The sequence below is a fragment of the Chiloscyllium plagiosum genome, unplaced genomic scaffold (assembly GCF_037043375.1).
Source record: "Chiloscyllium plagiosum isolate Xiang-an unplaced genomic scaffold, Cpla_swu_hap1 HiC_scaffold_33, whole genome shotgun sequence".
NCBI classification, from domain to species: Eukaryota; Metazoa; Chordata; class Chondrichthyes; order Orectolobiformes; family Hemiscylliidae; genus Chiloscyllium; species Chiloscyllium plagiosum.
Window position 1 is genome coordinate 15,354,813 of NW_028270171.1, and position 26,978 is coordinate 15,381,790.

A 26,978-nucleotide genomic window follows, 5' to 3' on the forward strand; every position below is an offset into this window, starting at 1 on the left:
CAAACTTTCAATAATGGTACCATGCATATCCTCAGTAAATTCATTCAATTAGTAGAGTTGATTAGTGGATTAAAATGTGCAAAAAGTTATTCAAGAGATAGTCAGTTTCTTGATCTTACCTCCTCTTGCCTCTTCTGGAAACAGCAAGTCTCTTGTGCTGTGCTAAGGAGAGAAAATGCTCATTAGAAATTACATAATGGGAGGAGTTATGCATTGAACAGGTGGCATGTTTACACCATAGACAGATTTCATTTTTTAGTTTTCAAACACTTTAAACTGCTGGGCTCTCTCTACACAGCAGATAAGTTAAGATCCATCAGGTAAATACAATTTTCTGTTCTGCCATTCAAAGCATTTAAAAATGTGTTTTACACATGTATGAGAGCATCTCAACCCAAAATTAAATGTTCAATTTTTAAGGGATCTATTAATAAACTTGCAACAGTGTGATACCTATAGCTTAATAGTTCAATTTACAAGGCTGAAACAAACTAAAAAGTAGCTTGCACATTTGCATATACAAGCTACAAAATGCATCTATCACCAAGTAGCGTAATAGAGGATTTTCTGGTCACAAATTAAGTTGTTCAGACAACCAGGCCAAGATATTACCATGTCACTTCCAGAGAGAATAAGGATGTAATACAGTTGCTTGCCCAGAATTGCTGGTGGGAGGAGTAGTCTCTAAAATATCCATTCATTCTTATTGATGCATCAGAAAAAGGGCATGATTGTAAAACAGTAAACTAGCCGTTAACCCCCACCGCAAAAGAACATAGCTCCAGGCACACACACTACAATAGATGGGTTCAGTAGCATTTTGATACAAAGGGCATTCAGAACAACCTTTTAAAAAAGGAGGAAAGTCAAGAATATTTTTAAAGTTCAAAGCAAGCTTCATCTACACTAGTATTTCAATTAAAAAGGGTGTCTCCTGGATGGGAGAGGAGTTCAAAAGATGATAAACAGAATGACCACTGTTACCCAGAGTTGAACAGATAACAAACAGCCTATGTACAATGCTGGTTATCTACATTAGGATAGATGTTGACTTTTGAGACTGCCTACAGGAAGAAAACGCTAACCCAAAGTTGTTACCAGTCTGCCTTCTATTGCCAGAAACTGGTAGCATTTAAAAGGAAAGTGGGATACCATGCCTCTCAAATTTGTTAGAGCTCCTTGATGAGGCAGGTTGACGAGGGCAGGGCAATAGATGTAGTCTAAAAGGATTTCAGTAAGAACTTTCATAAGGTTTCACACGATAGACTGCTCTGGAAGGTTAGATCACAGAATCCAGGGGGAGCTAGCAAATTGGATACACAAGTGGCTTGATAGTAGAAAACAGAGGGCAATAATGGATAGATATTTGTCAGACTGGAGGCCTGTGACTAGTGGAGTGCCTCAGGGGTCAGTACTGGGCCCATTGCTGTTTGTTAATCGATATTAACAATTTGGAGGAGAATGTACAAAGCATGATTAGTAAGTTTGCAGATGACACTAAAATAGGCGGTACTGTGGATAGAGGGGAAGGTTATCAGAAATTGCAGCAGGACCTTGATCTGCAGGGGAAGTGGGTTGAGAAATGGCAAATGGAGTTTAACTTAGCTAAGTGCGAGGTCTTGCATTTTGGAAAGTCAAATCAAGGAAGGAGTTTCATGGTGAATGGTACAGCCCTAAAGGAGTGCAGTGGAACAAAGGGACTGGAGTCCAGGTGCACGTTTCTCTGAAAGTAGAGTCACAGGTGGACAGGACAGAGAAGGCAGCTTTTGGCACATGAGCCTTCAGTCAGGGCATTCGGTGCATAAGTTGGGAAGTTATGTTGCAGTTGTATAGAATGTTGGTGAGGCCACACCAGAATATTGTATTCAGCTTTGGTCACCTTGTTACAGGAAGGATGTTATTAAACTGGAAAGAGTGCAGAAGAAAATTACAAGAATGTTGCCAGGACTCAAGGATCTGAGTTATAAGGAGAGGTTGGACAAGCTAGAACTCTTCCTTAGAACGTAGGAGACGGGGGGGGGGGGGGGGGGGGGGGGGGGGGGATCGTATAAGATCATGAGGGGCATGGATAGAGTGAATGCACTCAGTCTTTTTCCTCAGGGTTGGGAATTGAGGACTAGGGAGCATCAGTTTAAGGTTAGAGGGGAAAGAATAAAAAGGGAACCTGAGGAGCAATTGTTTTTTTGATTTTACACAGAGGGTGGTATGCATATGGAATGAGCTACCAGTGAAAGTGGTTGAGGCAGGTACATTAACATTTAAAAAACATTTGGATAAATGCATGGATAGGAAAGGTTTAGAAGGATATGGGCCAAGTGCAGGGAAACATGGTTGGTGTGGATGGACATTTGGTTGGCATGAACCAGTTTGGACCAAAGGGCCCGTCTCAGTGTTGTGGGACTCCATGAAAGATGTGTCACAAGGTAAACATTCAAAATTACCACACAAAACAGCTCCCTTATTAAACTGGCTTAAAACTGGCATTATGGTTTAAACTGGCATTCCTAAATTTTCTTTAAAAATTGAGAAACATCTAATTGAAACATATTGTACAAATTTACAGCCAAACACAGACAAAGGGAAAGTATAAGGACGGGCAAATGAACGTGAAGGCTTAATATGGTTTTTGGGAGACTGAATGATTCCAAAGTTATTCCTAATGTATAGCAGCATAAATATTTGCCTTAGCTTGAAGTACAAATAAAATGCAGTAGGAAAACAAGATTCACCTTTCTTCTGCCATGGAACTGTTATCGTCTTTCTTCATTACAGGTGATTCAACCTCTGGTAAACATTTCAAAACCTTTTTGTCTGAAGTCTGTTGATTTGGTCTATCACACATAGAAGGGATAGGCGAGGTTGGTGCAGTTGAGTCACACGCACTCTTAGCAGGGGTGCACTGTTCTTTTGCTTGCTGTCTTGATGCCCAATCTTCAACAGTAGTAGTCTTGGGAGGTGCTGCACAAACAGTTAAAATTTGTATTTTTTTCAGCCCATTTACCAATTGAAAATAAATGCCAATCGCTTCAACCTTCGATGTATCAAACAACTTGCATTTAAACCTACATTTTGCAAATTTGCTCCTTGAAGTGAACTGAAAGCACATGCAAGTAGATTTTTTTAAAAAAAGAAAAACCCATGCATATAGGAGTTGGGATGTTCTGAAGAAGTTGCACAGGACGTTAGGGAGGCTTCTTTTGGAGTTGTGCGCCCAATTCTGGTCACCCTGTTGTTGGTAGGATATTAAGCTGGAGAAGGTTCAGAAGAGATTTAGTAGGATTTTGCCAAGAATGGAAGGTGAGAACTAGATAGTGAGACTGGATAGGCTAGGATATTTTTCACTGGAGTGTAGCATGTTGAGGGGTGACATTAGAGAGGTTTAAGATCACGAGGGGTATAGATAAGGTGAATGGCAGGCATCTTTTCCCTAGGGTAGAGGATTTCAAGACTAGGAGGCATATTTTTAAGGTGAGAGGAGAATGATTTGAAAAGAAACAGGGACAACGTTTTGTTTCTAACAAAAAAAGGGGTGCATGCATTCCAGAGGAAGTGGTGAATGCAGGCATAGTTACAACATTTAAAAGACATTTGGATAATTATATGAATAGGAAATATCTGGAGGCATATGGGCCAAGTACAGGGAGGTGAGGCTAGTTCAGTGTAGGTATAATGAATGGCATGGACCGTTTGGAGCAAAGGGCCTGGTTCTATTCAGCACAACTCGAGGTTCAAGAAAGGTCAAAGTTTAAAAGATTGATCTGATCGGCATTCTTGATCTTATTAAATATGTGTATACATTGGAGGTTGTCAGTATAAGCCAATTTATTTGAAACAGATTTAAAGCATGTCAGCTTTTTAGGAGATGGAGGGAAGTATTAGAAGCATCTTTCTGATTGCAGTGCACAAATCTGACTCAAATTTTATTGAACTGTTTTATCTTGTATTAGTCTCATTAGAGATTGACAGTTTACAAATATTAATTTTCTTTTCATTGTATATATCTGGTTGATTTTTCATTCATTCTTGGTTATAGCTAAATACTTTTATTCATGTTGCAGTGTAGTGGTTATGTGGCAGAATAAGTGATCCCATGCAACTGGACTAATAATAAAATTTAAATTTCATCACAGTCAGAATTTTAATTCAGTTAAGCCTCAGTTAAGCTTTCTAATGTCCTTAGAGGATAGAAATTTGCCATCCTTATCTGGTCTACATACAGCTCCAGTGACATATCAATGTGGTTGATCTAGCAGGTCACCAAGTTGCATTAAATCTCTACCCCAGCAGTTTTAGAATTTAGCCTGTTGCTACCTTCTCCAGGCAACTAACTGTGGATAACAAATGTCGGTTTTGTTAGTAATTCCCAGAAAGGAGTTTATTTTAAAAATTGCCAGGTGTGAATATTTTTATGTCACTTGACTGTACTACTGGAGTACTGTGTACATTGCATTGTAGGAAGGAATGTGAACACATTGGAGATTGCAAAAGTGGTCTGTGAGAATCATACCAGGGATGAAAAATTGAAGTAGTTGGGACTAAGAGAAGATCCAAGAGGTTTTCAAAATTATGAGGGGTCTGGATAGAGAAGACAGGAAGAAATTATAACTGCCTATAAAAGAATAAAAGAACCAGATTGCAGATTTGAAGTGATTTACAAATGGAGGAAATATAACCTGAGGGGGAAAAAAGCTTTTCACACTGAGTACTCAGGGTATGAAAATGTACTAATTGACTATAGCTTGGAGGAGATAGGTTCAATTGAGGCATTCAAAAGGGCATTAAAGATTATATGAATAGAAAGAGTGCTCAAGAGCATGGGAAAGAAGGAGATTGATAGCATGTAATGATACTCATTTGAAGGGTTGGTGCTAATATGGGCTTAATGGCTTCTTATGCTTCAACACTTCTGACTCATGAGAAGTGGGCGGCACGGTGGCACAGTGGTTAGCACTGCTGCCTCACAGCGCCTGTAGACCCGGGTTCAATTCCCGACTCAGGCGACTGACTGTGTGGAGTTTGCACATTCTCCCCGTGTCTGCGTGGGTTTCCTCCGGGTGCTCCGGTTTCCTCCCACAGTCCAAAGATGTGCAGGGTCAGGTGAATTGGCCATGCTAAATTGCCCGTAGTGTTAGGTTTAAGAGGTAAATGTACGGGTATGGGTGGGTTGTGCTTCGGCGGGTCGGTGTGGACTTGTTGGGCCGAAGGGCCTGTTTCCACACTGTAAGTAATCTAATCTAATCTAATCTAAAGTCAGATCCAAACATGAAACCTAGTTTGATAGATCGCATGTTGCCCTTTTTTGTTTAATTAGTCAACATTGTATGTATGTTTCAATGGCCAACTGCAAAGACCAAAACAAATAAGCAATACACATCTATAAATATTAGTTAGGAATATCTTAATACAAACAAACATTGAACAAAGTCCTACCCTGTTTCCCAACAGAGACTCAAATCAGAAATTATACTCCTCTTTCTATTTCTACTTAACTGACTCCTTCCAGTGTCTCTACAGTTCAAGAAAAAAAATTTATAACCTCAGTCCAATGAGATGACCTTTAGACAAGTCTGGTGGTCTAATTTTTTTCCAATTCTAACAACCTGAAGATTTCTATCTCAAACTCTGCTAGTTTGCAAGATTCTCAAACTAGAAAAAAAAGCTGCTGCAGCAGAGAACGATTTCCTCCAAATAGAATGGAACATTGCTCAGAGAGAAACTAATGCTTGCTTCGGAATAAAATCTCAGTCCTCAACCAAAACTCTGGCATTTTCTCAACTGAGCTGAAAACAAAAGAGAAACATGTTGATTTAAGGTCTGACTACATTGATATTAAGGCTGCAATGTGACTGCTGCTGTGTAATTGCACTATTCTTAAAAGGAACGCAATGGACAAAAATCTGCAAGGCGGTGCTCTAGATAAAATTAAATATGAATTTGATACTGTCCTAGCTAAATTTATAACAAACGCACCATATGGACTAGTTGCTTGGAAGTCAAGAAGTTGTTAGAAATGCAGATCTTGTTCAGTCAGCTGTGTAAAGGCTGAAGAACAGAGCTAGATGTGCAAGATCAAAAATCCAATGAGTCTACCAAGAGACAGAGGGTCAACTGAGTCTTGAGGAGGCAAGCTCGGTCTATCCAAATTTGATCACGTGAACATACTAACTAACAGAACACACGTTAGTAGGTTACAAAAGGGCTGCAATAAATTTTATTTATTCAAGGTAGAAATGCTGTCATTAATGACTCATTTACACTCAGTTGCAATGATTCTAAAATCAGCTGTGCTAACTGCATTTTTATATACATTAAAAACTGATTGTTGGGTTTTGCTGCAGCATAGGTTTATGCTAAGCTCAAGCCCCACTACATTGAGTCCCTCTCCTCAGAGGAAATTCAGAGCATCACAGTGCATGACATCAATAACCCTTCAAAACCATATCTATTACACGTGATTTGGACATAATTTTGGTTTCATTATTAAATGGACTAGCGAGACCACTCAAAACATTCTTAAGCAGGCAGCCTCAGACCATAACTTTGCAATTTGTTTCAGTAAGTGTACAGTGAAAATTACCTGGAGTAAGATAGCTAGATTGACTACTAGATTTTACAAACAAAACTTTATTCACAAATTACACAATGAAACACAAAGAACAGAAAACAAAGAACTCAGCCTATCCAACTAGACTTAATTATGATGTTCTGAATATATACAACAGTGATACAAACCCCATGATATATGCAGAATCCCAAATGAGTAAACAGTTCACACCATGCACATTCACCTAATTGGACTACACCTGTGAGCTTCCCACAATTTTGCAGCCAAAGGCAAAAGGCCCAGTGCTGACATTTTACTGTTTGGACCCAGAGGCGGCAGCCTCTGACTGGGGAGCTAGAAGACAGAACCTGGATTATGAAGACCAAAACTTTTGTTTGGTCTCAGACGCCTACATTGAACACTTCTCCCACCTTCATTTTCTGGATCATATTTCACATACAAGGCTACTTTGCTACATGCAGACTCCTACATAAATTTGCATCAAACATTTCTTACCAGTGAAGCTTTTCGCAGGACTCTCCACTCTGAAGAACCCTGCATCAAACACAATAACATCTTTTTGATTTTCTTGACTATTGGAGCCTGTCATTTCCCGCTTCAGTTTGGCTTTCATAGATGCCTTTAAAGCAGCAAGACTGCTTTTTGGTGCAGTCAGGGTTTTGTTGGCTTTAATTGCAGTAACTTCTGTGGGTTTTGGGATGGCAACCTTTTTCTAGATAAAGAAATGTAAAAGGTTACCAAATTTTGACATAACACACTGTCAAATCTACAACCGATAAATGTTGAAAAGCTACTCAATAGGGATTAAAAAGAAAGCGAAATCATAAGGATTTGCACATTTATTACAAATACAACAAACCTTGAGAGTCACATTTAATCGCTTCTTCAATGTTTTACTGATTGAAAAATTAAACTGAGTTGGGAGGAGTCAAAGACTCATGCACAATCCTGATCAAAGACTACATCACGCTTTCATAGTAACCTGATAGGATTAAAGTGTTTTGCAGGAAAGTGTATAGTCTTTCTACAATATAAAATCTGTATACTTTGAATACATTGATGTATAGAAGAAATTTGTAAAGTAGAATATAGAACTGGTTTCTAAAGGAAAAAGGACAAAGTTACACTTCATCAGATCAGTCACTGAAGCAAATTGGCCCAATGATCAGGACATTGACTTTAGGCAGATAAATGAACAAATGAACTGTAAACAGCTTGCATTAGCATTACTACCTTTTGCCCATGTCTACTTACTTTTTCACAGAAAAAAACTGGATGATTTAAAAAGACTGCAGGATAAACACCAAAAGGCAAGGCGACGAGAGAGTATGACCAATTCCTAAATCTTTTTGCCCCCTACCTTGACCATTTTCTTGGGCACTGACAGCAACTCATTTGGCTCCTCCCACTTATTTTCTTGAAGCTTTTTCAGATATTCAAATTTTTTGTTCACATCTTCAACCTGGAAGACAAGTAACAAAGTTAAGAACCGACACATCAGGATGAGGAAAAAGATAAAAACCCAGATTTTCTCTCACACACTTTTCTATGATTGTGGGGAGAAAAGAAACTAACATTTCTATTTGAAACTGGGAAAGTTAACGTTGGAATATTGTTTTTCAACAGTGTCTCTCCAATAGTTGCAAGGAATTCTTTGTTTGATTATTTTCTCTCAAAATGCTGTTGGCTTTGGATTAATTTTTGCCAATTTGTTAACTGATACAATTGTTGCAGCCAGATGATTGAAGATTTTAAATTTTAAATCTCTATAGCAGCCTGCTTGATAATCCCCTTTATCTTTGTAAGTTGACAAACTTCTCCCTTTACTGCAACCTCACAGTAATTTAAAGTCATTGCTCCCAATTTTTTCCTAGCCAACCTCAAAGGTTAGCCTCATTGCCTGCTACTATTCACTACTCTTTCAGAAAATTCCAGGTCAATCCCTAATCTATGCAGAGATATTTCACTGGTGATAGGAAATGGGAAGCCTTCATAGCTATCAGAAGTGCCAGCTATCAAGTACATTAACGATCAGAGAAGTTTGCCACCCACCCCCACCAGTTAAGTTCTTGATGTGCACTGTTCAGATAATAACAATGAGAACTCTGAATGTTTGCCAAACAGTTAAAGAAAAATGCGTAATCTGTGGTGGTGGGCGGGGAAACAAAAAAAAAAATCAGCACTGTGCTCAAAAGAAAATCTTTCAGAAATACCTGGAAGTAGATCATGTCCCAGAATCCTTCTAGATCTGTGCAAGTTACTTCCTTTTCACTAGTCTTGAATTCACAGCCGTCGACAAGTCCATTAAACTGTTTGAATCGCTCAGCCATGAGAAGACGTGCTTGCCCAACAGTTGTGCGAACCAAGTCCTTAACTAGATGAAAGTAAAATTTGGAAGAATACTTTGTAATGTTAGTTTTTGTTGGAAAGATTGCTTAAAAAGGCAAGCATGTAAAGAACAAAATTTTGTTGGCTGGTGCTATCACACAAGATCCAGCAAATTTGATCAAAGTTATTCAACAGAGCAAAAGATTCATAGAGAACTAAAAAAATTTCAGGTCATTATCCCATTTAATTTGGTTTGGATATACAAATGAAAAGCGAGCAAATTAAAGCAGAATCAGACTCAAATTTCTACTTGCATAATAATTCAGGAGAACCTATTGTAGTAGATAGTGGTCAATCAAGTCAGCATTCAACTCAGAGAACCCAGCTAAATATAGGTCAATAGGTATCAAACAAACAAATGTTCCATATCTGGAGCTTTTCCTGACACAAAAGGGTGTTGCTAAAGCTGTCCTAACTTTGAAATAAACAAAAAAAAAGTGTCAAAAAGGTTAATTGAGGAAGGAGAGAAGGCTTTCGTGAGAAGATGGAGCACGTTTCTGAAGATTTTAGTCAAAAAAATACAAAACCCAGTCACACAAGAAATTAATTTTCAGACTTTTATTCATAATTCATGAAAATCAGCTTGGACTGACCATTAGGTGCAGATTAACTAATAAAATCTAATTATGCTAATTCCTAAAATATTTAAATTTAACTGGTATTCTAATACAAGTTGTGACAGCAGAAACAAAAGTGCATCACTACATGTCAAATCACAGCACCTGTTGCTCAGCTCATGTTCTGATTGGAAATATACAATTCATAGTGGAATTCTGAAAGAGCTACAAACTCTTGCAATAGTGCTGTCACCTGGAATGCTCTTGTAATGAATTCCTTTCACAGATATTTTAGCCCTTTATGGATCAGCTCAAACTTCATTTCAATTACCATTCAGTACCAGGCCACAGTGCCATCCAGTGGAGGCAAAAAAAGAGAGGGAAAAATATTCATGACTGCAAAGTCAAGTGTACAGCAAAGAGAGCAAACGCTGAATTCTAATGGCTATCAATTAAACTGATGTCTGGGATAAAAGGATTGTCCTGTGAGGAGACATTAAAGGAACCAGCCATAAAACTTTCCAGCATTTAGAAAGAGGGAGAGGTGATCTCACCAAAGAAGCAAAACTTGGTTGTATTACTGATTAGGGAGAATATCACAGCTCTCCTGAGAGGGGCCACCATGGAGGGGTCATCCAGCAAGGCCATATAGCTACAGCTCAGGTATAGATAGATACAGAAGGATCCAATCACTTTTACGGGGCTGTAGGTCAGGCCTTCCAACAGCCAGCAGGAGATAGAGGAACTGACATGTGGGCAGATTGAAAAATATGAAGACAACAGGGTTGCTATAGTGGGCGATTTTATCTTCCTGTATATGAACTAAGCAGAATTAGGCCATTTGGCCCATTCAGCTCGTTCCGCCATTCGATCATGGCTGATATGCTTCATACTCCCATTTTCCTGCCTTCAACATGCAGGTAGACTGGGAGAATCAGGATGGTATTGGACCTCAAGAGAGACTTTGTGCAGTGCCTCCGAGATGGATTCTTAGAACAGCTGGTGCTGGAGCCTACCAGGGAGAAGGCAATTCTGGATCTGGTATTGTGCAATGAACCAGAATTGATTAGGGACCTCGAAGTGAAGGAGCCATTGGGAAGTAGTGACCATAATACAATAAGCTTCAATCTGCAATTTGAGAGGGAGAGGGTACAATCAGAAGTGATAATATTTCTGTTGAATAAAGGGAACTATGGAGCTATGAGGGAGGAGCTGGCCAAAGTTCAATGGTGCAATGCCTTAGCAGGGATGACAGTGGAGGAACAATGGCGGATATTTCTGTGTATAATGCAGAAGATGCAGGACCAGTTCATTCCAAAAAGGAAGAAAGATTCTAGGAGGTGGCATGGGATGCCGGGGCTGACGAGGGAAGTTAAGAAAAATATAAAGTTAAAGAGAAAAAGTATAACATAGCAAAGATAAGTGGGAAAACAGAGGACTGGGAAGCTTTTAAAGAACAACAGAGGATTACTAAGAAGGAAATACGCAGAGAAAAAAATGAGGTACGAAGGTAAACTGGCCAAAAATATAAAGGAGCATTGTAAAAGCTTTTTTAGATATGTGAAAGGCAAAAAATGTTAAGACTAAAATTGGGCCCTTCAAGACAGAAACAGGGGAATATATTACGGGGAACAAAGAAATGGCAGAAGAATTGAATTGGTACTTCAGATCTGTGTTCACTGGGGAAGACACAAGCAATCTCCCTGAGGTAACAGTGGCTGAAGGACCTGCACTTAACAGAATTTATATTTGCCAGGAATTGGTGTTGGAGAGACTGTTAGGTCTGAAGGTTGATAAGTCCCCATGGCCTGATGGTCTACATCCCAGAGTACTGAAGGAGGTGGCTCAAAAAAAACATGGATACGTTGGTGATTATTTTCTAGAGTGCAATAGATTCGGGATCAGTTCCTGCGATTGGAAGGTGGCTAATGTTGTACCACTTTTTAAGAAAGGTGGGAGAGAGAAAGCAGGAAATTATAGACCAGTTAGTCTGACTTCAGTGGTGGGAAAGATGTTGGAGTCTATTATAAAGGATGAAATTACGACACATCTGGATAGTAATAACAGGATAGGTCAGAGTCAGCATGGATTTATGAAGGGGAAATCATGCTTGACTAATCTTCTGGAATTATTTGAGGATGTAACTCTGAAGATGGATAAGGGAGATCCAGTAGATGTAGTGTACCTGGACTTTCAGAAAATTTTTGATAAAGTCCCACATAGGAGGTTAGTGAGCAAAATTAGGGCGCATGGTATTGGGGGCAAAGTACTAACTTGGATTGAAAGTTGGTTGGCTGATAAGAAACAAAGAAGTGATAAACGGCTCCATTTCGGAATGGTAGGCAGTGACCAGTGGGGTACTGCAGGGATCAGTGCTGGGACCGCAGCTTTTTACAATATATGTTAATGATATAGAAGATGGTATTAGCAATAACATTAGCAAATTTGCTGATGATACTAAGCTGGGTGGCAGGGTGAAATGTGAGGAGGATGTTAGGAGATTACAGGGTGACCTGGACAGGTTAGGTGAGTGGTCAGATGCATGGCAGATGCAGTTTAATGTGGATAAATGTATGATTATCCACTTTGGTGGCAAGAACAGGTAGGCAGATTACTACCTAAATGGAATAAATTTAGGTAAAGGGGCAGTACAAAGAGATCTGGGTGTTCTTGTACACCAGTCAATGAAGGTAAGCATGCAGGTATAGCAGGTAGTGAAGGTGGCTAATAGCATGCTGGCCTTCATAAGAGGAATTGAGTATAGAAGCAAAGACGTGCTTCTGCAGCTGTACAGGGCCCTGGTGAGACCACACCTGGAGTACTGTGTGCAGTTCTGGTCTCCAAACTTGAGGAAAGACATTCTGGCTATTGAGGGAGTGCAGCGCAGCGTAGGTTCACAGGATCAATTCCTGGAATGGCAGGACTACCTTACGCTGAAAGACTGGAGCGACTGGGCTTGTATACCCTTGAGTTTAGAAGACTGAGAGGGAATCTGATTGAGACATAAGATTATTAAAGGATTGGACACTCTGGAGGCAGGAAACATGTTTCCGCTGATGGGTGAGTGCCGAACCAGAGGACACAGCTTAAAAATACGGGGTAGACCATTTAGGACAGAGAGGAGGAGAAACTTCTTCACCCAGAGAGTGGTGGCTGTGTGGAATGCTCTGCCCCAGAGGGCAGTGGATTCATTTAAGAAAGAGTTGGATAGAGCTCAAGGATAGTGGAATCAAGGGTTATGGAGATAAGGCAGGAACAGGATACTGATTAAGGATGATCAGTCATGATCATATTGAATAGTGGTGCAGACTCGAAGGGCAGAATGGCCTACTCCTGCACCTATTGTCTATTCTCCCCATAACCAATTAAATATCTTTATAACTTCTCCTTGAATTTACTCACTGTCCCAGCATCCACCGCTCTTTGAGAGAAGTAATTTCTCCTCAACTCTTAAATTTGCTATCTCTTATCCTAAGACTGTGACCTCCCATTCTAGAATGACCCACAAGAGGAAGCATCCGCACTATGTCTCTTTAATCCACATCTTTTATCATCTTGAATACCTCAATCTGAACTTCCTCTCATACTTTTAAAATATTGACTGGGACTCCCTTAGTGCTAGGAGCTTGGATTGGTTGGGGAGGGCTGAATTTGTTAGGTGCATTCAGGAGGATTTCTTGAAGCAATATGTTAATGGTCCAACTAGGAAACTGGCCACATCAGACCAGAATTGCGCGCAATATTCCAACAGTGGCTCAACCAATGTCCTGTACAACCGCAACATGACCTCCCAACACCTGTACTCAATACTCTGACCAATAAAGGAAAGCATTACAAATGCCTTCTTCACTATCCTATCCACCTGTGACTCCACTTTCAAGGAGCTATGAACTTGCACTCCAAGGTCTCTTTGTTCAGCAACACTCCCTAGGACCTTACCATTAAGTGTATACGTCCTGCTAAGATTTGCTTTCCCAAAATGCAGCACCTTGCATTTATCTGAATTAAACTCCATCTGCTACTTCTCAGCCCATTGGCCCATCTGGTCCAGATCCTGTTGTAATCGGAGGTAACCCCTTCGCTGTCCACTACACCTCCAATTTTGGGGTCATCTGCAAACTTACTAACTGTACCTCCTATGCTTGCATCCAAATCATTTACATAAATGACAAAAAGTAGAGGACCCAGCACAGATCCTTGTGGCACTCCACTGGTCACAGGCCTCCAGTCTGATAAACAACCCTCTACCTTTGAGCCAGTTCTGTATCCAAATGGATAGTTCTCCCTGTATTGTGAGATCTAACCTTGTTAATCAGTCTCCCATGGGGAACCTTGTTGAACGCCTTACTGAAGTCCATCTCGTCACATCTACCGCTCTGCCCTCATCAATCCTCTTTGTTACTTCCTCAAAAAACTCAATCAAGTTTGAGAGACATGATTTCCCACACACAAGGTCATGTTGACTATCCCAAATCAGTCCTTGCCCTTCCAAATGCATGTATATCCTGTCCCTCAGGGATTCCCTCCAACAACTTGCCCACCACCGACGTCAGGCCCACTGGTCGATAGTTCCCCGGCTTGTCCTTACCACCCTTCTTAAACAAACAGTGGCACTACGTTAGCAAACCTCCAGTCCTCCAGCACCTCACCTGTGGCTATTGATGATACAAATATCTCAGCAAGAGGCCCAGCAATCACTTCTCTAGCTTCCCACAGAGTTCTAGAGTACACTTGATCAGGTCCTGGGGATTTATTCACCTTTACCCGTTTCAAGACATCCAACACTTCCTCCACTGTAATATGGAAATTTTACAAGGTGTCACCATCTATTTCCCTACAGTCTATATCTTCCATATCCTTTTCCACAGTAAATACTGATACAAAATACTCATTTAGTATCTCCCCTATTTTCTGCACAAGGCCGCCTTGCTGATCTTTGAGAGGCCATATTCTCTTCCTAGTTACCCTTTTGTCCTTAATGTATTTGTAAAAACTCTTTGGATTCTCCTTAATTCTATTTGCCAAAGCTATCTCATGTCCCCTTTCTGCCCTCCTGATTTCCCTCTTAAGTATACTCCTACTTCCTTTATACTCTAAGGATTCACTCGATCTATCCTGTCTATACCTGACATATGCTTCCTTCTTTTTCTTAACCAAACCCTCAATTTCTTTAGTCATTCAGCATTCGCTATACCTACCAGCCTTTCCTTTCACCTCAGCAGGAATATACTTTTTCTGAATTCTTATTATCTCATTTCTGAAGGCTTCCCATTGTCCAGCCATCCCTTTACCTGTGAACACCTGCCCCCAATCAGCTTTTGAAAATTCTTGTCTAATATAGTCAAAATGTGCCTTTCTCCAATTTAGAACTTCAACTTTTAGGTCTGGTCTATCCTTTTCCATCATTATTTTAAATCTAATAGAATTATGGTCGCTGGCCCCAAAGTGCTCTCCCACTGACACCTCAGTCACCTGTCCTGCCTTATTTCCCAAGAGTAGTCAAGTTTTGCACCTTCTCAAGTAGGTATATCTACATACTGAATCAGAAAATTGTCTTGTACACACTTAACAAATCCCTCTCCATCTAAACCCTTAATGCTATGGCAGTCCCAGTCTATATTTGGAAAGTTAAAATCCTCTACCATAACCACCCTATTATTCTTACAGATAGCCAAGATCTCCTTACAAGTTTGTTTTTCAATTTCCTGCTGACTATTGGGGGGTCTATAATACAATCCCAATAAGGTTATCATCCCTTTCTTATTTCTCTGTTCCAGCCAAATAACTTCCCTAGATATATTTCCAGGAATATCTTCTCTCAGCACAGCTGTAATGCTATCCCTTACCAAAAATGCCACTCCCCCTCCTCTCTTGCCTCCCTTTCTATCCTTCTTGTAGCACTTGTATCCTGAACATTAAGCTGCCAGTCCTGCCCATCCCTGAGCCATGTTTCTGTAATTGCTATGATATCCCAGTCCTATGTTCCTAACCATGCCCTGAGTTCATTTGCTTCCCTGTTAGGCCCCTTGCATTTAAATAAACACAGTTTAATTTATTAGTCCTACCTTGTCCCTGCCTGCCCTGACTGTTTGACTTGCTTCGGTTCTCAATTGTACCAATCTCAGATTGATCTCTTTCCTCACTATCTCCCTGGGTTCCACCCCCACCTTATTAGTTTAAATCCTCCCGAGCAGCTCTAGCAAACTTCCCTGCCAATATATTAGTTCCCTTCCAATTTAGGTGCAATCTGTCCTTCTTGTACAGGTCCCTTCTACCCCAAAAGAAATTCCAATGATCTAAAAATGTGAATCCTTCTCCCATACACCAGCTCCTCAGCCATACATTCATCTGCTCTATCCTCCTATTCCAGCCCTCACTAGCTCGTAGTACAGGGAGTAATCCAGATATTACTGCTCTCAAGGACCTCCTTTTCAAATTTCAGCCTAACTCCCTGTAAACTCCCTTCAGAATCTCAACCTTTTCCCTTCCTATGTCATTGGTTTCAATGTGGACAATGACTTCTTGCTGGCCCCTCTCCCCTGTGAGAACATTCTGCACCCTCTCCGAGACAACCTTGATCCTGGCACCAGGGAAGCAACACACCATTCTCTTTTTGCGCTATTGGCCACAGAAATGTCTGTCTCTACCTCGGACTAGAGAATCCCCTCAACACAATTGATCTCTTGGAACCAGATGTACCCCTCGTTGCATTAGAGCCAGTCTCAATACCAGAAACGTGGCTGTTCATGCTATGTTCCCCCGAGAACCCATCACCCCCCTACATTTTCCAAAATAGCATACCTGTTTGACATGGGTATATTCACAAAAGACTCCTGCACTAGTTACCTACCTCTCTTACCTTTCCTGGAGTTAACCCATCTGTTCTCCCGTCCTCTCGTACTTCACTTGTGAACTTAACGTATGTACAAAAGGAGAAGAACATGGAGGATAGGGAGTCTAGAAAGGGGTACTTTGATATTCCAGGACATGTTGATATCAAGTTGGTGGCATTTTTGTTCTGAAAAGCATTAAGGTAGATACATCCACAGGACCTGATGGAATCTGTCCCAGAATACCGAGGGAAGAAATTACTGGGAAATCTTTACATCCTCTTTAGGTCACGAATGAGGTACTAGAGGACGGGAGAACAGCCAATGCTGTTTCTTTAATAAGGGTATCAGGGATAATCTATGAAATTATAAACTGGTGAACCTTAGGTGTGGGGTAGGGAATTTATTGAAACTTCTTAGAATTTATTCACATTTGGAAAAAAAATACAGACTAATCAGAAACAGGCAGCATGGCTTTGTGCAGGGGAGGTCATGACTGCCAAACTTGATTACATTTTTTGAGGAAATGACAAAGATATTGAAGAGGGCAAAGCATGGACATCACCCACATCACGTTTAGCAAGGTCCCTCATGGCAGGCAGATACAGCCTTTCTGCCTACAAAATATAAAAGCGTGCACAGCAGTATGTACAGATGGGAAGTGTTAGAATACAATCAACAGTTTTAATGTGCTTAAAGTCAGTAATTTATTTTTAATGAATGTACTGCTTCAAAGGACTTTGAGAGATCTGTAATATGGCAAACAAAAAAAAAAAGGCTAATGAAGTTTTAAACTGCTATTTTGGTATTGTGGAGTGAAATCGAAATAGCAGTCAGATTTTAGAAAAGGATCCAAAGTATGCTAGTATTCAAATTGCTTTGATAATGGGATTCATTAGTATAGTTTAACCCTACCGTGGTCTGGAACCTCTGCAGAACTATCCCAGATTTCCCATTGCTGGCAAAGTACCGACAAACTCTCAGTCTCTGACTTAACAATTCCTCTGCAAAAGAACACATTCAAAATTATCAGCAACCAACCTACTTTTCCCAGATAATTATGTTTCAGCATGGTACCCATGCTAATTTGGTGACTGAAATTGTAATAGACAGTGATAATATTTACGTTTTCCAGTCTGAAAAGCCCTCTGTTTTCGATACTATATTTTCATGCTCAAATTTCTCAATCAGGACTTGAGCTCTCAAACTTCAGAATCATACAGTCACAACACTGAAACAGACCCTTCCACCCAACTAGTCGATGCTGATCAAATACCCAAACTAAGCTAAGTCCCACTTGACTATGCTTGGCCTATATCCCTCCAAACCTTTTCTATTCATGTACCTGAACAAATACTTTAAATGTAATAACTTTACCTGCATATACTAATTCTACCCATACAAACCACCTTCTGTGTGAAAATATTGCCCCTCAGCTAACTTTTAAATCTTCACCCTCTCACTTAAAACCTATGCCACTAGTTTTGAACTCCCTCACTCCAGGGAAAAGACCCTTTCTATTCACCTTATCTATGCCCTTCATGATTTTATAAAGGTCACCCCTCAACCTCCTCTGCTGCAGGGGCAAACACCCTAGCCTATCCAGCCTCTCCTTACAAGTCAAGCTCTCTAGTCCCAATAATATCCTTGTAAATCATTTCTGAACCATATCCAACTTAATGACATCCTTCCTATAGTAGGTGCATTAGTCAAGAGTGCTATCCAAACATTAAAGCTTGATATTTTTAACCAACTTGTCCAGACATGTTGTGACATACCTCTGGGTGAGATGGGACTTGAATCTTGGGATGTGAACCCAAAAAGGTGCAGACAATCCTAATATACTACAACAACCCCAAAAAGTAGGGCCTGTTTACACAAAAGGCATTTCTAAGTATTGGTGGGTAAGAAATCAGTTGTGGCCAATTTAGTGCAGTGGCTTAGACAAGGGCTAAGACAAGGGCTAAGACAAGCTGCAGCAACCCTACTGCAATCCAGTTCACATAACTTAGCACTGATTGAGCCACAAACCTGTGTCCCAGTTACGTTCTAGCTTTACCAACAGAGTGTACAGTAAATTGCACAACAAAAATCCACATCTCAAGTTACTCACTTATTTGCTGAATTTATTATATTTAGATATGCACTGGCAGATAAAAAGAAAGACTTCTTAAAACATCAAGTTAACTATTTAAATTCAGATAGCATCAAGGAATTTATATTGTACAGCAATGCTACTAAGGGCACAGGGCTGATGACATGCAACAAAAATAAAACCATCAAGTCTTTCACAGCTGAGGCAGTACAGGCTCGTTTCCTCTCCTAAATCAATAAATCTGTTAACATTTAAGACTTCTTAATGTGCATTTGCAACAAGTAATAAAGCTAATCCACAAAGCAGCAAACTCCACTAATGAATAAATGCTGTTTGAATTTGTTGACCAAAGAGAAAGATCCTTATGTTGAAGCTGATCTGTGATTCTTGCTCTTCCACATCAGTTAATTTGGAAAATAAAAAGCCTGACAGATGAGTGTACACTGAAGAACAGGTTCATTTTTCAAATTACAACCCTCTAACTGCCTTACAGTAAAGTGCAGACCCAAATGATATTTATAGATCATTCCCCAAAATCTGGGGGAGGGACCTCTGCAAAATTAAATCCAGTCAAATCATCCAAATTCCTAAATTTTACGATGATTGTAGGCACCTATGGAAAGGCCAGTGTTTATTTTTTATTCCTATTTGAATTTGAGAAGTCAGTGGACATCTGCCGTTATGCTGTCTCTGCTTGGTTCAAAAAATACTTAGGATGCTTGCTCTACCTGCACACTGACATCTCCTAAAAGGCATTTACACTTTTTGTTGCCATGGAAAGGCTGCCAACATCAAAGACCACTCCCATCCCTGTAATACTCTCTTCTAACTTCTTCCATCAGGTAGAAGATATAATAGCATCAACAGCTTCAAGAAAATCTTCCGTGCTGTTATCAGACTGCTGAACGGATCTCTAATTTCAAATCTAATATTGACCTTGCTTTAGTGCACCTCCCGTACAGTCGATACTTTGTATGCCTTCCTGAGAACCTTATGATCTGTATGTCCTTGTCCCCATGATCTCCCTGTACTTCTCGCAAAACAAAAAACTCTGCACTGTACTCTGATACACGTGACAACAATAAATCAAATCAAAGGGCATACAGTTACCACCTTTCAAAATGGATTTGTCAAGTTAGGTAAATCTCACCTCGTCTGTACTTCAACACTAAAGAGGATTATTACTGCATGCTAATGTATCTATTTTGTGGCTGACCTGAAATAAGCAACATTGTGTCGTGGTCCACTGACATCAGTTGTACAGCTTGCTAAAGAATCTTGTGGTTTGTTAGACACAGACACCTCTTCAATCACTATTTTAAAAAAAAAGAACAAATTTCATAATTATTCAAATGTTGAACAGAACACACGCTAGGTTGTCTTTTTTTGACATTCCCAAAGACAATTTAAATGTCCAAAAAATAAACCCCCATAAAAGGCAAGAATAATTTTAAGAGATGGCAGCAGTCTTAAAAGGAAATCAATAATTCAACTGAATCAGAAGGCAAAATTCTAGCAGTTAACAAAGAAAAACCAGATTTTTGTAAATTTCTGGTAATAAAACTCAAATTTGATAGCAATATCTCATTTTGGTTACTAATATGCTAACAGGTCTTGGACTTGAGGCTTTACAGGACATATAACAGGAGCACAAGGATTACAGTGCCATAGTTCTGATTGACAAGTAAATAATTCATTCTGTCACTTACCAGTACTAACAGGGTGGTCACTTTTTGCTTCAGGGAGATGCTCAGACTCAAATTTTGGAACAAGCTTACTTCTCCTAGTTCTGGTCACTAAATTTTGCGTTGTGGAGGAATCAATGTTATTTTTCCTGGAGAGATGGAGAGAAACAAATTAACAAGTGCTTATTTTTGTAGAATCAGGACACAATACAAGGAGGAAGAGGAATTTCTACAGCCAGAGAGTTTCTAATCTGTGGCACTCATTGCCGCAGAAGGCTATGGACACCAAGACATTGAGTATATTTGACAGATAGATAACTTCTTGATTAGTAAGGGAATCAAAGATTATGCGGAGAAAGGGGAACGGGCTTGAGAAAAATACTAGCTATGACTGAATGACAGAGCAGATTCAATGGCCTAATTCTCCTCTTATTCCTTATGGTATTAAGCATGGATAACTAGTGAACTACATGCCAGACCATATGGGAATGTCGATGGTGTTCACTAACTATGCAGAATTTAATTCAGATGATAGAACAGGGGTTCCCAAAGCAGGCATCAGGACCCAACTGGGCTAACAAGCTCCAAGGTAGCAATGGCCACCAGGAAGTTCTAACTGAATCTAATAACTGCGCTCCTGCTCTAATAGGCAGGTCCCACTTCCCCCCCCACTTTTGTAAGTGCTCATCAGCCTCCCGTAACTCACTCTCAATGACAATTTTCAAGCATATTGAGAATGTTTATGCAGGAACGGTATCTGGTTTAGAGTAGGGAACAAAAAACATTGATCCAAGAAATGACAAAATGGTACAGCTGGTTAGATGGTATTAGAATAATTCATAAACTTTAGCCTGCGAAACCAAAAAAAAATACAAACCAAGAGATAGCGAAAATCATTGCTCAGCTTTGTCACATTTAACAAGTTTATCCATATTATTTCTGAAGACAGTAAAAATCTTGTAAAATCCCTGAATCAATATTAACTCATTCTCTCCTTTCCCCCATCAGTTCTATTGGAGATGACAAGTGCATGCTTGCTTACAGAACTGTATGCCTTCTCCAGTACTTCAGTCAAAATGACCATCATTTAAAGTCCAGTCTTGATGGGAGTCATCAGGCTATTTGAAAAAGGGTGCTGCATCAGCTGCTTTCGGCTTATTTCTCCAAACACACGCCGTTCCAGTAGATCAGGAACTGACAAAAGCACAGCCAAATTTTCTACTCCTCGACCAAATGGTCGGAGGCCAAATAATTCCAATTGTTGACTCAGCTACAGTTAATTAACTCTACACAGATAAGTGAATCCTGGCCTTTTATTAATCTAATTTAAAAAAAACTTAAAAAAGGAAAGAAAACAAGTAGCTACAGTATACTTTGCCCGACTGCTAACAGTTATTCTAGTACAACACCCACTTGGGAAAGTTGGGAAGCCAAATAAGATCAGGTTAGTAACAATTGTGAAGTTTGGCACTGGTGTGCTGAATGGATTTGCTAAGTGTTATACAAGTATCACTGACATTCAGTAGCATGAGTGAAGAAAAAATATAGGAAACTAAGTAGATGCACATAAAACCCTTCTGATTAGGAAGGTGTTTAACTTACGACATGTGTTCGACAGGACTCCAGGAACAACTTGCAAAGAAATTATTTACACTTCGGGGGCTGAGTGGGGGAAATTTCAATTCAGCCAATCCAGCCATGGGAGCAAAGACATAGTTTTCAGGTGCAAAAGAGATTCTTTTGCCCACACGCCCAGTTCCCATTACTGGAGGTATTTGGAGCCCAGTGTCAGTGTCATTCTCAGTTGGTTGAATTGGCTCCTTGCAACTTGGTGGTTGATCTTTCTCAGTCACTTCCATATCTTGTTCTTCACAGGGGATAGATGCTGGTTCATCATGAACAATCTGAAAGACAGTTTGAAGCACTTAATTTCAGTTTTAAATAGCTTTCGACTGCTATAGCTTAGGTACAAGATTATATTGATACATTTTAGTCAGTCATCCACTGCACGTCAGAAAACTGCCATCATATTAAGTAGCCAATAGATAGTTTTATTCTGGAGCTGACTAAACTTAGCATTCCATCAACTGGAAGACAGGCCTATATGTAGCTCTAAGTCCAACTTGGTTGCATATCCTAAGTCAGTGAAATTCTTGGAGATATTGATGTCGTGCATGATTACTATTTATATCTCATAGTCCTTCACTGCCTCAACCTCTCTTCCAGAGAAGAGAGAGAACAGTGCATCTTTATGAAGTCTGCCTTTTTGGTCCATCAAATTCCACTACTTTATAAATGACACCACCATACCAACTTGAAGCCCTGATATTCTCACCAGCTTTGTAAACCTTTGATTTGGTTACTTCTCCCAATACTTTCTGTGGCTTTGTCATTGAAATTCGTACACATAGTTTTACATAATTAAAGTAGGCTGTCCTCAATGTAATCCAGTACCCAGAGTTTGGAACTCAAATTTAGAGAAATGTGTGCAAACTGCTGAAGTTCCAATGTGCAAGAGTAATCAGACTTAGGAAACAGAAACTTTGTATGTTCAATTAAAAGAAATGGCAATCACAAAACACAGCAGGTCCACCATCCTAATCTCACAAAGTGGCATTATTTTGGAGAATACCCAGGCTCTAAGCAAAATTTTTAGAATGCCTCAAGGAGAAAAACAACCAAATGGGAGATACTCCATTCAGGATTTTTAACAAAGTGCTGTACACCATTCGCCATGACAAAACAGCTAAAAAGGCATATTCGAAGTTATACTCTGCTGCATATTTAACAAGAGTGCTTTGTGTCCCATAGCAACTTTAAAACGAGCACTGTTTGGCCTACTCCATGCAGAACATGTGATCCATTCATACAAGAAATAGGAGTACAGCACACATCTTTAGCCTGTACCACAGGTCAAAAAGGATGATAACCAACCTTCAGATTCACATTCTTGTCTGCTCCTATTGATCCTCAGTACAGCCTCTAAATATCTGAGCCTTACCTCTTTCTGGGTACTGAATTCTGAAGATTAACAACCCTACGAGTGAAGGAATAAGATGACTTCAGCTCTACTAAACACTAGAGAAAGTTTAGATCTTACTTACTCAGCTTCTCATCTTATAGCCAATCTAGGAGCAACTGGAGCAACTTCAAAAAAAGTATACCCTGCCTCAAATATGGAGACCAAAACTGAACAGTACTGGTCACACTGCAGTTACATTGTACTTTAACCCTTCTGTGATTATAGTCAAAATGCTATTTACCTTCCAAATTGCTTGAGGCACTCGCATAGTGCCCTTTTGCACAAGTATACCAGAAATCCTCTTTTTGGGTGGGGAAAAGAATGGCAGACATATCATGTTCAGAAATTTCTGGTTTAGCAAATGGAGATTTTAAAATGTTCTTGCGAAATATAGAGAAACCTTAATTGTAGCAAATAGACTCCATTTAAAACGAGCAAGCATAAAAAAAGTAGAGACTTGTCTGCAACAGAAATAGTCCTCACCAGCTTGCAGTCAGATCTCTCTCCAGGTTTTCCCATCTTTTTGGTTTTGTTGATAGCTGCTTGAGACTTAGCAACTAAAGAAAAACAATTAGTCAGTATTCCTTCTCAGAAGAAGATTGAGAATTTTAAGCATTGTCAAAAAAGGTATCACTCAGTTTCAGTAAGTATTGAGATTTCAACACCAGTGCTTTAATATCAATTAGATAAATAAACATTAGTCAGACTTTATTCTCCAGCTGTGGCCTAAACTCAAGTATGACTGGGTTATAAAGGTTGCCCTGTCAGTGGTTAGCTATGTCCAATTAAACTAGATACTTTCTCCCTACAGCAGAGCTGAAGCCAGTTATCACCATATTTTTGTGCAATAACAAAATGGTTTTGAAAGTGTCAATTGTAATTTCTGAAGGGATCCTTTAAATCCTGTGTCTAATCGTCAAGTCTTGGAGCGGAAACAAGGGGCCAAAATTGTCTATGTCTGCACCTAATTAGTCTGTGCATTTAGAAAATTCTTCCCATGACCAAGTGATCATAAGACTTCAACATCTTGCAGTGAAGATCACAAAATAGCAAAGCGAAAGCCCAAAGATATGTTTCCTCAATTGACAGAAGTATAATTCATTATGCAGGGAACTTTCATGTGTCACCTCCCGAAAGATCTGGTTTAGGTGGGGCAAGGGAGGCACTTAACAGGAAAGCAAACATAGTAGCTAAATCTCAGACAGAATTCTCTGCCCTTCCATCAGTACTAGGTAGTTTAAAAAGCACGAGGTATCAGGAAAGAAAAGCAGCAGGCCCATTCATTTGTAGTATTGTCTATCAATGTCTTGCACTGACTGTTAAACAACTTCTGATTCCATTATCCCAATGCAGCTTGAATATTAAGTAGGGAACCAAAATATTGCCCAGCCACAGAACTGAAAAGGGCACTTGCTGAAGCAACTCAAATGGAGCAGGACAAAAAAAAAGCAAAATTGACCTATTTCTATTTCAGCTAACAACACTTGCAACTCTGCAGGTTATTCAATTGCAGAACAGATCCAAGTATAGGATAGCTTAATCTGGAGTCCATTGGCAATGCTGGAACAGTACTAGAAGGCTTGAATAGATCTGTCTCCAGCTTGGGCTTCAACCATACATTATACTCAAAGTACAGGTTCCAGATCCTGGATTTCCAGTACAATGGTTTAAACCAACCAGCTAAACCACTGCTCACATAAAGACTTACCCTGCACAGGTTTAACAACTTTTGCAGCAGTTTTTGGTTCAAGCCGATCCCTGGTCTGTAGTGGCTTGATAGGTGCTACTTTGACATCTAGAATCCATTTTTGGAGAATGACAGAGGATTAGCTATTGAAACAACTTAGCAACAGTAAATTCACACATCATTTTGATTAAATAAAAGTCCATAAGCTACATTCTAGAAAGTAAAGTGTATTTTCATTGAAGGACTTGCTAGCATTAAAATTCATCACAAAAAGAAAGTTGCACATAATGCGGGAATGGAATTTGATTGGGAATATGGGCAGTAAAGTTAAAAAAACGAACTTGAGTAACATTAATTCATGTATGTCAAACCAAATTAGGTCACACTACATTACAATGTAAAATATTTATACCAATGTTGCAATTCCCAGTTTTCTTAAAGGCTGAGAGTTAAAAATTCCAAATCAACGAAACATTAAAGTTCGATGAGGGACTTTCAAAAAAGCTTTTAAGAGTTCTGTTGTATTATTTATAAACAGTACTGCGCCAGATTTCAGGCACATAAATATACTAGCTGGTTATAAATCTGCAGTTAGCTATTAATTGACATCAGCTGCATAAATAGAATACATCACAATTGGAGACCTCAGTTACATTTAGTGCACTTCAGCTCTCAGTTGTTTCACAAGATACTGTTCACTTGTACCTGGGATGGGGCTGCTTGATCCCATAATCCGATTGTCAATCTAGTCCATAATTTTAAGCTCTTGGACTCTCATTCAAACACCTTAATCTTTGGAGGCATAGAATGCAACACCATAGAAAGAGGCCACTCAACCCATTGCACCTGTCTAGCTTTTTGAAAGACAGCAGACTAATCACAACCCTCATTCATTCCTTATGGTCCTACACATTTTTCCAATTTCAAACTAGAGATCTCAAACTTTGTTAAGTTTTTGTTTCAGGGCAAACAATTCTAGCTTTTTTTCCCCCCATACAGATGCCACTCATTCTGGTAAATTTTAGAAAATCGCTGTTGCACCCTCAAGGACCTTGAAGTGTGGTATTCAAACAAAAATTTTCAACGGAGCTTTTCTGGTTTATTCTTAAATGTTCTGTTTTTGAGTTTGTAATCAAATAACAGACTAATTTTCTGCAACTCCGGACTTCAGTCAAACTTCAGGCCAAATCACACCACTTTTGACCTTCCCCACCCTAAAGTAACAACCTTCCTCGTTTATTGTCTTGGTTCCTTTTAGTATAACCATAGTCACTCACTAAAGGTTTTAAGATTTTTACTAAAACTCTTTCACTACAGTCCTTCCAGTAGTTATTGCACACCTAAAATTGTTCAGGGGATGTGGGTGCTACTGGCTCACCAGCATTTGTTGTCCATCTCTCACCGTCCTGGAGCCGAGTGGCTTGATCAGACATTTTAGAGGGTAGTTAAGAGTCAACTCTGAGTCTGAAGTTATGTTGGCCAGATCAGGTAAGCTCAGCAGTTTTCCTTTCCCAAAGGACATTAATGAACCAGATGAGATTTCATAATAGTTGATAAATTAATAGTAACCAATTATATTGGATTTTTTAAAATTTCAGATTTCTTTTAGTGAGATGTTTGAATTTAATATCTGCCATGGTGGCTCGTCTCCAGAACTTGTGTTTCTGCACTATCAGGCTAGTGACATTACCATTGTGCAAAACTTCCTGATGTCAAGTGTTATTTTAAAAATCCAATATTATTTGAGAGCTTGGAGTTTGAATTATTGTTATTGAATTTGTGTCTTTGTGAATAAGCATTTAATGATTAACTTGCCAATATTCTGCAGACATGGCTTTTTGGAACCAGTATTAGTGTGTTTCTAGAGTGCTAATGAGAATTTGTTTACATCAAGAGACTTTTACAGAGTAAGCATTGAAGATCATTAACCTGCATTCAATTGTAATGGTCAGGAATTTACTTTTTATTACTTAGTGAAAACATCCATAGGAAAATGCTTGGCATGCTTTTCGATGTTCTGGTGAAAGTTGATGCACCAAACAGTTTCTTAATGGAGGTGGTTGGGAAAGGGGGGTGGGAGAGAGAGAATAGTTAGTTCAGAACTGTTAGGAATTAGCTTATTTCAGTGCAAGCCTTTTTAAATGAGAAG

General features: G+C 39.5%; 1 protein-coding gene across 2 annotated transcripts in view; it reads right to left on the reverse strand.

Annotated features, from left to right (window-relative positions):
• dlgap5 (discs, large (Drosophila) homolog-associated protein 5) overlaps positions 1-26,978 on the reverse strand; it is a 47,851-nt gene that overhangs the window by 11,250 nt on the left and 9,623 nt on the right. The window contains exons 5-16 of one of the 2 annotated variants that reach the window (XM_087978306.1): positions 24,851-24,937; positions 23,626-23,699; positions 23,384-23,443; positions 21,723-22,024; positions 20,145-20,269; positions 19,652-19,748; positions 17,256-17,344; positions 8,779-8,939; positions 7,926-8,027; positions 7,061-7,277; positions 2,730-2,958; positions 120-162 (exon numbers count right to left, since the gene is read on the reverse strand). In XM_087978306.1, the coding sequence (XP_087834432.1) occupies positions 120-162; positions 2,730-2,958; positions 7,061-7,277; positions 7,926-8,027; positions 8,779-8,939; positions 17,256-17,344; positions 19,652-19,748; positions 20,145-20,269; positions 21,723-22,024; positions 23,384-23,443; positions 23,626-23,699; positions 24,851-24,937 (1,586 nt within the window). The remainder of the gene's footprint in view (positions 1-119; positions 163-2,729; positions 2,959-7,060; positions 7,278-7,925; positions 8,028-8,778; positions 8,940-17,255; positions 17,345-19,651; positions 19,749-20,144; positions 20,270-21,722; positions 22,025-23,383; positions 23,444-23,625; positions 23,700-24,850; positions 24,938-26,978) is intronic. The other variant, XM_043679313.2, reaches the window with a different exon arrangement.